This window comes from Populus trichocarpa, chromosome 7, assembly GCF_000002775.5.
Source record: "Populus trichocarpa isolate Nisqually-1 chromosome 7, P.trichocarpa_v4.1, whole genome shotgun sequence".
In the NCBI taxonomy this organism is placed as follows: domain Eukaryota; kingdom Viridiplantae; phylum Streptophyta; class Magnoliopsida; order Malpighiales; family Salicaceae; genus Populus; species Populus trichocarpa.
The window spans coordinates 7171800-7181859 of record NC_037291.2 but is presented as its reverse complement, the minus strand read 5'-3'; the positions used below and the strand labels follow the sequence as shown (position 1 = coordinate 7181859).

Genomic DNA, 10060 nt, shown 5'->3' with positions numbered 1-10060 from the left:
AAGACCCCCATAGCGCCTGGGCAAGTTTGATCGAGGATTGGAGAGGAGAGGTGGAAGAAAAGGCTCGGGATGGATTTAGGAGTCTTTGTGCGAGCCGTATGCGGTGAGAGTCGCACGTACGGTTTTTAGGGGGGTTCGCGTCTATACGTGTAGTGTGGTGGTTGGGCCTACCCACCCTATTTGTTCCATGATCTATGGGTCTACTGGAGCTACCCACTTCGATCAATTAGCCAAGATTTTGACCGGATACGAAGGTGCTCGATCTAGTGGTATTTTTATGGGGATTCTTTCTATCGCTGTAGGATTCCTATTCAAGATCACTGCAGTTCCTTTTCGGGCGGCTGTAGGACGGACGGCCGCCTATAGGTGGTAGGGTAGGGTGGGTGGTACCGTTCAGATCTAGGCCAATCTTCCTAACCGCGCGCGGGCCGGGCTTAGAGCGCGTGAAACTCATCACTACCTCGTAAGGGCATTGAGACCATAGCATGTGACACGAAAGCGTCGCTTTTTCTGTATCACAAAGCTGCCCGCCTAGAAGGGCCACTCGCTCTGTAGTGTTGTCACACAAGATAAGCACACCGCCCGCCTGCTGGCCGGGCGAATCGAAGTTCTCTTCCGGTCAACTGTCCACCCAGTCAAGTGCAAAAAACACAGTAGAATCACGCAACGCACGCTGCTGGTGTGCTTCCTGCCCGCGAGGAAAGAAAGAAGAGCGACAAGGGTCAGATTTGACTGTTTGCAGCATGGGAGCGGATTACCCAAAAAATCCCTGGGAACAATGAAAAAAAAAAGATATCTCGGTAACGAAAACTATAGGGGGCTGTATTGGCGAGATCCAACGGTGAACAGCTGCCCAAAAGAAAGACCGCCTGGAAGTCCGAGGACCTTTAGTACCGTACCCTGCCCCCGAACCAGCAGCCTTCGCGCCAAGCAAGACCGCTCTTGCCCCTTTCCTTTCTCCATTCCGCCTCTTTCTTTGCTTTGTTCCAATAGAGTCTAAGGCAAAGCAAAAGTGGTTGCCTACTTTACCTACTTGACGAAAGGGAACGAACTTTGTTTCGTTTCCGGGTTTATGGATTGGATTCAGTCAGCGTTACGACATAATCAAAAGGAAGGAGTGAAGCTTTGGTTACCGGCGAACGCTTCCAAAGGCGACCCCTTCGAGTTTCCGGCTGTTTCCTAGATTGAAGTAGCCTTTCGTCGCCCGAAAGAATATCAAAGAGCTCGGCCTACCTTTGGTAGGCCTTTGGTGCGCGGAGCCCGGTGACTAAGAAAGAAATTGGTTTGCGCTTGAATTGATGAGGTCGCAAAGAGGGAAGTAGGGCTCCACTAAAGGTTGTTTCTTCGGTTTCCTTTAGAATGAAAGTAGCTGCCCCTCCCCTACTACTTATTTTGTTTGATTCAAAAGGGGAACAGCCCACCCCAACTAGTCGTATGGGGTGGGGTGCTTGTGGTAAGCTGCCTTGGATATGAGGAATTCCTAAAAAAAAAGGCAAAGTCGGGTATTTGATGAAGATCTTCCTATCAATAGATAGGGATTTTTGTTCGATATAGGGGACAGTTATGGACACTGCTCTTTCTCTCTCCATTTTTTTTATATCTAAAAAAAAAATCTTTTGATGATAAAAAAAAGAAAAGGATACATAGACATCTAAAGGGATGTCTATTCTATTCCTCTTTTTGTTTAGAGAAAAAAAAAAGATATCTCGTTCATCTATCTTTTGTCTATCTATCATTGATTCTATCTATGAATCAAGTCGAAAGACTTTGTTTTGGGGTTCCCCGAAGCCCCTGGATCGTTTCTGCCAACGAAATGAACGCGGAGCCCGTTCCGAATGCTTTTCTGATCTGGAAGTGGAGTTCTCGCGAAAAGAATAAGATGCTGCTCTCCCTCCCTCTGTCTTTTCTCGCTTTGCCCCCTGGGCCGGGCGGCGGCGGGCGCGGGAGGCCTAAGAGAAGATTCTCTTAGGTCCTTCTTTTTTCAGTGCAACACAGGAAAGAAAAACCTTTTCCTGCAGCTTTCCAGATTTTGTATTTTATTTTTCGCATGGACCTTCAAATCATGTTTGAAGCCTATGTTATGACCCACCCCCCTATTTCTTTTTATTTGAATAAGGCTGGAAAGAGTCAAGTTCAGATAAGGGAATGCTTTTCCCAACCATTAAAGGAAAGGCTCGACGAAGGAGGGGAGGCGGGGGAAGGAAAACACTTGCGGGGATCGATATTTTATTTGTTTTTCATCGAAAACGAAGAAGACCGAGGATGGTCTACGGTGCGTGTTATCTGAAGGGCTTTTTCGACCGCGGTGGTATCCGGACCCTCTCCTCGTTCCGCCCGCTGGCCTATTGGGATAGCAGCCTTCGGGCTTTGCCTGCCCCTTCAAATTAGAATAAAGAATTCCGGCTCGGCCCGGGAAAGCGCTGGCAACAACAGAAAGGAAGGGGTCCATGTAGCTGCCCGCCCCCTTCTTAGTCAATGGGGCAGCAGGTTCGGCATCGACTAGAAAAGAGAGAATCCACTTCAGATAACCACGCCTCTTCTAGGCAGCGTGTGGAATGGCCGAGAGCGGACCTTTTTGGATATATAATCCAAGTCGAGAGTGGAGTTACGGGAACAGCCGTCTGATGGAAAACGACTTTCACGTTCGGTTCAGAGAGCACTTTTTTCGTTGAAAATTCCTCGTTCCCTTTCGTGTGAATTCCCCAGCGGCGAATTCAAAACTTGTGGGGCCCTATCTATTCCATCTCTCGAGCCCCGAATCAAACCCCCCTCCCCTTCGGACTCCCTCTTTCTTTTGACTCTATATATGTGGGCACCTGATATCTATGAGGGTTCACCCACCCCGGTTACAGCATTCCTTTCTATTGCGCCTAAAATCTCTATTTCTGCTAATATTTCACGTGTTTCTATTTATGGTTCCTATGGAGCTACATTGCAACAAATCTTCTTTTTCTGCAGCATTGCTTCTATGATCTTAGGAGCACTGGCCGCCATGGCCCAAACGAAAGTCAAAAGACCTCTAGCTCATAGTTCAATTGGACATGTAGGTTATATTCGTACTGGTTTCTCATGTGGAACCATAGAAGGAATTCAATCACTACTAATTGGTATCTTTATTTATGCATTAATGACGATAGATGCATTCGCCATAGTTTCAGCATTACGGCAAACCCGTGTCAAATATATAGCGGATTTGGGCGCTCTAGCCAAAACGAATCCTATTTCGGCTATTACCTTCTCCATTACTATGTTCTCATACGCAGGAATACCCCCGTTAGCCGGCTTTTGTAGCAAATTCTATTTGTTCTTCGCCGCTTTGGGTTGTGGGGCTTACTTCCTAGCCCCAGTGGGAGTAGTGACTAGCGTTATAGGTCGTTGGGCGGCCGGAAGGTTGCCACGAGTAAGTCAGTTTGGGGGACCGAAGGCAGTTCTCCGTGCACCGGACACGTAGCTTACCGAATCAGTTGCGACACGGATGGGAATGCATGCTACGAAAGATAGGGTCGAGTCTGATACATCAACCGTCTACTCAATATCCTTGTACGAGTCCACAATCACTACACGAGATGAACCGTCGGTTTGGTGAATTGAAGTTGGCCTTAGGTGTAATAGGACTCCCAGTTACTGCGCGCGATCGTATACTGAGGTGCTCCCCGCCGGTTGTTGGAACGACGCGAGCCGGGCCTCGATTCAGAAAGGTGAAGGGCCCAAAAGTCGTGATAGGGGGTTATGAATTCCCCATCTCATTGGGGGCGGAAAACGAATCGACATCTCGATTTGACAATACCTTTTTTTTTTTTTTTAGTTGGGAAAGAACGGCGAAGTCCATCTGAACCGTCCAATGAAGAATAAGAGGAGAACAAAGCGCCAATGGCGCGCGAAGCGCATGCGGAACGGGCACGGAGAAAAATAAGTGTGGAGGAGAAGCAGCCGAGCTCATTCCCTTCGCTTCCTGGGCCCAAAGCAGTGCAGTCTTTCCTGGTCAAATCAAGGATTTGGGGCTTCTTGCTACGCTACTTAATTATATAAATTCAATTTTTTTTTAGTAATATATATGAATAGAAAGATAGATCCATCTATCCTATCCGATTTCGATTTTGATATCTAAAAAAGAATCGATTTCATTCAACAACGTTTGATTCAAAGAACTGCGCTCCGCCCCCCCCGCTCATGAAACAGCTCTGCTGCAATGGATGGCAGAGGGTCCGTAGTACCCAAAGCACTGGAGTGATCCAGTAGCCGGGAAGGGGCCTAGAAGTGCCTACTACTACACCACACTTGGCTCTACACATTTACAGAGCTAACCCTTGTCCAGTGCCTGGCAGAGCTAAGGGGCTTCAATCCTTATTCCTTATCCCCATCTTCGCCCAGGCTAAGGAGGCCGTCACTTATTCAGGGGGGAGAGTGGAGCCTCGAGATGTTGAGAGGCTGCTCGTCCTCTTCATTCTCTACAGGGTGGAAAACCTTTCTTCAACATAGGTGAAAAGGAGCGAGGCAGAGATGGAAGAGATCGAACACGGGAATAAGAAAGTCACTACGTTACCTTTTTCGTCTCGCATTTCTGGAAAAAAATCATATTGAAAACGTTCCTAACCCAACCCCTTCCTTCGTAGAGCTGTGTATTGTAAGTGATCCGAACTTGCCCGGAGCGAGCCTCCCATAGAGGCAAGTGAAGTTGGTGAGCCGTATGATGGGCAACTATCTCCTGCGGTTCGGAGAGGACTCAGCTGTTAGTTAGTACCCCCTTGGTTTCAGGGTGGACTCTTTCACTCTATTTTATTATATACGCTTAGCGAAAAGAATGTTTTTTGATACACCTAGGACATGGATTCTATATGAACCAATGGATCGTAACAAGTCGTTACTACTAGCAATGACTTCTTCTTTCATTACTTCATCCTTTCTATATCCCTCTCCCTTGTTCTCAGTTACTCATCAAATGGCACTCAGTTCATATCTTTAAGTTCGATCATTGACAAGGTTCAAAGAAAGGGGTGGAAAAGATTAGTAGGTCTCTAGTTCCAACGCTATGGAGGTTCAACTCCTCCTTAATCACTATCAGATCAATGAAAGTGCGAGGTCGTTATCTACTAAGAAAGGTTTTTTTTTCTAAAGCCAGCTAGTTCACTGTCTTGTCTTAAATCAAAGCATCTCCCTAAAGCCATTGTCTACGGGCTTCATACCATACCGCTCAGGAGGGTGACACACCGCCTAATTGTTCTTCCGCTTGCTATCTTCGGGAAGATAGCAAACTATGATTATGATCGAGGTAGTGACCGAATGACCCAATGTATATGCTGTCCTTAGGTTAACAGTGGATAGAATCGTTTGTTTGAAAGAATAAGCTGCAAGGCAAGAATAGGTTGTTTTCATCAATAGTAGAAGGAAGATGCCCAGAAGGAGCTGTCCTGGTCCTGTTAGTACAAATAGGCTGTTAGCCAGAATAGGGCGGACAGAGAACAAGCTGGGGAAGGCGACGGTTTAGAATCAACATGGGGAAGAAGGAAGGCAAGGAGTAGGAGAAGGCCACTCCGCTGCTCTCGAATCCGCTGGTATAGAATCCGGTCTTTCAGCATCCGCGGCCTCTTTTTGCCCTTCTCCCGGAGGTCCCAGACCCAATCAACAACCACAGTTCCATCATCATCGACTGGCCTTCTTCCCGTGGCCACCTCTAGCACCACAACACCAAAGCTGTAAACATAAGTTTTCTCCGTGGGGACGGCAGAGTATACATATTCAGGAGCAAGATATCCCATCCTTCCAGCCGGCGGTATAGTTACCTCTCTTGTGTTGGAACTATGCTCGTAAACTTCTGCCAGACCAAAATCCCCAAGCCAAGCTTGGCAGTAAAGTCTGCATCCAGCATTATATTGCATCACGTCTCTATGAATTATTCTCTCGCACTCTTCATGCAGATAAGTAAGAGCAGAACTCCAAGAACTATGCTCCTACTTACTTCGCTTCCACGTGAGGCAACTCGGAGAACTGGAATTCTTGTGGAGGATTTTGTCGAGGCTTCCATTGGGCAGGTACTCATAGACCAAGACCAACTCGGATCCCTCACAGCATCACCCGTCGAAGCTGAACCAAATTCTTGTGCCGCAAGTGACCAACCACTGTCGCAAACTCAGTGGTAAAAGGATTGCGCCGCGAATATTCAATCTCGCTGGACCTATTAACCCTCTTAACTGCTACTGCAAGCCCAGAGGGAAGAGATCCTCTAAAAACGGTTGGGTTGCTGATGCTCCTTCTCCTTGGGCAAGCAGAACCTAATATTAAATAAGGTCAGACTCTTAAATAAGAAAGCTCTTCTCGTCCGTCCTTGCCACGCCTGTTAGCGGACTGATCACAAGTCCTACAAGGGATCGGGGTCTTTCTTCTCACGTCTTGATAGTTATCTCTTTCTGATCAGAGATGGAGTCTAAACTCTTGTCCGCAAGAGGGCAATCAGTAGTAAGATAGGGATCGGATTGAATCCGTTCTCTTATTTGAGATAGAAGGACGGTCCTCTACTTTGACTTTCCCATGGAAGCGAGAAGGAAGGTTCTCATCCCTGGCCTTTCTTATCTTAATTACGTAGTTAAAGAACCCAAAGTAGTCGTCTAATTAGAGATAGAGAGATAGGTCTCTAATGCAGGGTTCGATTCCCTGTCTATCCAAAGAAAGTGGACTTCCTGCTTTCTGAATCCCGTCGGGTAAAGAGAAAGTAGGCTAAGTACACCAAGTTCAATGCCGAGGTCACATGCTTGAACTCGAGGGCTAGTAGGAGGGCAGAGAGTCGCCTTTCTCGTCTTTGATTCTATCTTCGCTAGTCCTAAAGTAGATCAAGAAAGCGGCGGTCCCATGCCTTTCGTTTATCGGGAATTTCTCTTTAGTAAACGATCGAATAGGAGCAATTAGGCCTTCAGCTCGCTATGCGTGATCAGTATGTGCGACATCTGTCTTAATGAAATCTTCCTTTCCGTTTTAGCTCTTATCGAATCGATCTGTATCGCTTTAATCAACTCTATCTGTCTCTTGCTCAGTCCACGAATAGCGTCCGTTGCTTCTTCGCCGGCAAGCTCAGTTCTGTTCTAATCACTTTGATTCCCGTACACGAATACCTTCCTTCAATCAAAGATTCCCTTTCCTAAGCAGGATAGTACTTCTGTAAGCGAGAATAGGTTTTGCAAGAATAAGCTTTTGTGCATGTGCACGAATAAGCTCTTTGCGAAAGAATAGCTCCTGGTGGTTCAGTCAGGTAATCAGTAACCGGTGCTACCCTTGCTCTAGTTTGGGTAATTGTGAAATCATCCACTGCTCTCGTATCCGATGAAAGCTAACTGAATGCCTATCTGCTGCAATTGGTATTTCATTTGCTGTTCAAGAAAAAGCTGTGGCACTTGAGGAATAGTTAATCCGATCATAAGAAGATGCCATAGATGCAATAAGACTTTCAGGCCCCCATACGCCCCTTGAAAAGAAAGGCATGCCCGGTCCGATCAGCTAGGCTTCGCACCTTACTCTTTCTGGGTAGGGCTTTTCTTTGAAAGAAAGGGAAGGGAAGCTCTGTTCATGTGAAAGACATGGCGGCTTTAGTGCATTGTACTTTTGGTTAGAGTCATCAATTTTCTACCCTCAGATACTTTTGAACCTGCCAGATGACGTCAGAGTCCAGATAGACTGAACTCAATTGAAAGACGGAGCGCTGGCGTGCCCCCGTTCGGTTTGCATATGGCTCATCTTATAGCATAGTTAACGGTATGCTCGGACCAGTTCTCACCAGACTTTAAGTCAAAAAGGCAGTCTTCGCCATGGGAGCCTTTAAAGCCCCCTGGGCCGGACGGTTTTCAGCCTATCTTCTACCAGAAGTGCTGGGAAATAGTGTCAATAGTCCAAAAAGCATTCACAACAGCATCGTTGGAGGAGAGTCTCAACATACCTTCATCGTCCTAGAAAGAGGTAAATAGAGCTAGACTGTACTGCTAATGGGCAAGGCAGCCTAAAGAAAGTAGCTCTTATAGCTGAATGAATTGATTGACCACAGCCTCCTTGAACAGCCTTTAGAGAGGATCACAGAGCAGAGGCCTTATTTCCTTAGTGAAATAGAGAGAGAAGAGAAAGGCTATATTTCAATGGGGGTTTGGAGTTTGTCGTGGAAGCTCCCGAACTCTTCGATGAGGATGACTCCTTCCTTTGAAGAAGGATGAAAACAGAGTTCCAAACCGAAAAGCATCGAGAAAGAAATGGTTTATGAAAAAATCTCCTCTCACCTTACTCTAAGAAGTAAGCAAGTAAACCCCTCAAAAGATGTGCACAAGAGCTAAGCCTACTTCCTACTTCCCTAGCGACTTTCCTTATTTATTCTTACTTGCTCGGACTGACTGGAATGAGCGTAGGCTCACTAGACTGCTAACAAGAGACATTGCTTTCATCTCTTATTCCTTCTCCTAAGACATCGGATTCAAAGAGACCTAGGTTGGTTGTTGCTAAAAGATAGAAAATCTTCCTCTTTGACTACCCCAGGCATGCTTGCCTGGACTAAGAGGAATGAATGGATAGAATGGACAGTGGTACCGTACCGTACTGCCTTTCTTTCCCGCACCGACCGGATTTCTTTCCTTGGACAGACTGATTGGCATTCTTATGAAAAGCCAGAAAGGGGCTTGGACTGAGTGGACTTCCCGCTCGCATTCACACTCGCAAAGGCACTGATTTGATTGGATAGACTGCCTTGACTTTCTAAGAAGCATTGGCTTGCAACCGTTGACCGGCTGGGGACTGTCTGAGGGACCAAGGGAAATAAGACTGAATGATTAGAAATGAAGTGCGCCCGAGAGGAAGGAGTTTACTACTTCTTCTTTACTTGACTTTAGAGTAAGGGACTCTCTTTATTAGTCTTCGCAGATGAGTCTTTTTCTAGCTTGATTGCGAAGCATGCTTTTGTCCTCGTGAGAGGAAGATTGAGCACCCTGATTCTATTGGTAATTCCTTCGTGCCCGAAAAGGAAGTCAGACTAACCGACAGAGTATATAGTTACTGATGATTCCTTAGAACTTTTGACAAAGGGAGCAATGGGGGAATTTCTTGAAGAAGTCCTGGTGAAAGCATACGTGCCATTTAGTTTGAGTTTATTAGCACTCAAGAGATCTCACGGTGATCGCCGACGAGAAAAGTGGCGTCCGCTTACCATAAGACATAGTTTCAGTGTACTAAAAATATATCTAAATAGAAGTCTCTCATTTAGTACTTCTTTGATATAATAAGGGGTTGACTACTGCTTATGACCTTAAAAGATCTTCCAATAGGAGACCGAAGGGATGAAATCACTCGAGGAAGGAAGAAGGTGATGTACGGATAAGCTCAAAATGGAGAAATTGGAACTGGAAGAAGCTATGCTACCTTTGGCTCTCCTTCTCCTTCTCTTCCGCTTTCCGGTTCAGGGTCAACTGGAGCTTGGTCAGGTACTAGAAGGAGGGGGTCTTAGCCGGCATGCGCCTACTCAACTCTCCACGAAAGTTGGCTACACCTAACTATGTCAAACTCAAAAGAGAAGACGCTTCCGCACTACCCTCTCCTTCTCCTTCCAAGTAAACCACTCCTTCTCTGACTCTAACCTTTTAAAGCACTCCTTTGGTCAACAAGGGAGAACCACTACGATGGAATCCTAATTCTCCCGAAGGTAGGAATTTAGCCAAGGCACTGGCGCCTGCTTTAAGCCATAGATTTCTCGTTTGAACTTGCATACTTTGCGCTCCTGTCCATCATCAACAAAGCCGACGGATTGGTCCATATAGATCTATTCATAAAGATCCCCATTAAAATAAGAAATTAAGTTTTAACATTTGGTTGAGCTCTAGATCTAGCTAGATGTGCGAGAATGGCTAGAATGAGCCTAATGGAGACGAATCTAAGAACTGGTCTAAGAACCTCATAATGGATTCCCTCCTTTTATGTAAAGCCCTTAGTCACATATACCTTTCAATAGATCTGTCCACTTTGCGTTTAATCTTAAGAACCCATTTGTTACCGATTGTCTGAGGCCCTGGTGGAAGGTCAACCAAGTCCCAGACTGGATTTG

General features: G+C 46.2%; 1 protein-coding gene across 1 annotated transcript in view; it reads left to right on the top strand.

Annotated features, from left to right (window-relative positions):
• The window catches only part of LOC127905563 (NADH-ubiquinone oxidoreductase chain 2), a 6278-nt gene extending 1276 nt beyond the window's left edge, over positions 1–5002 (top strand). Inside the window, exon 1 of the mRNA XM_052454555.1 lies at positions 1–5002. This exon is cut by the window's left edge and continues 1276 nt beyond it. Coding sequence (XP_052310515.1) covers positions 2807–3451 — 645 coding nt within the window. The 5' untranslated portion in view covers positions 1–2806 and the 3' untranslated portion in view covers positions 3452–5002.
• Positions 5003–10060: the final 5058 nt, after the last annotated feature.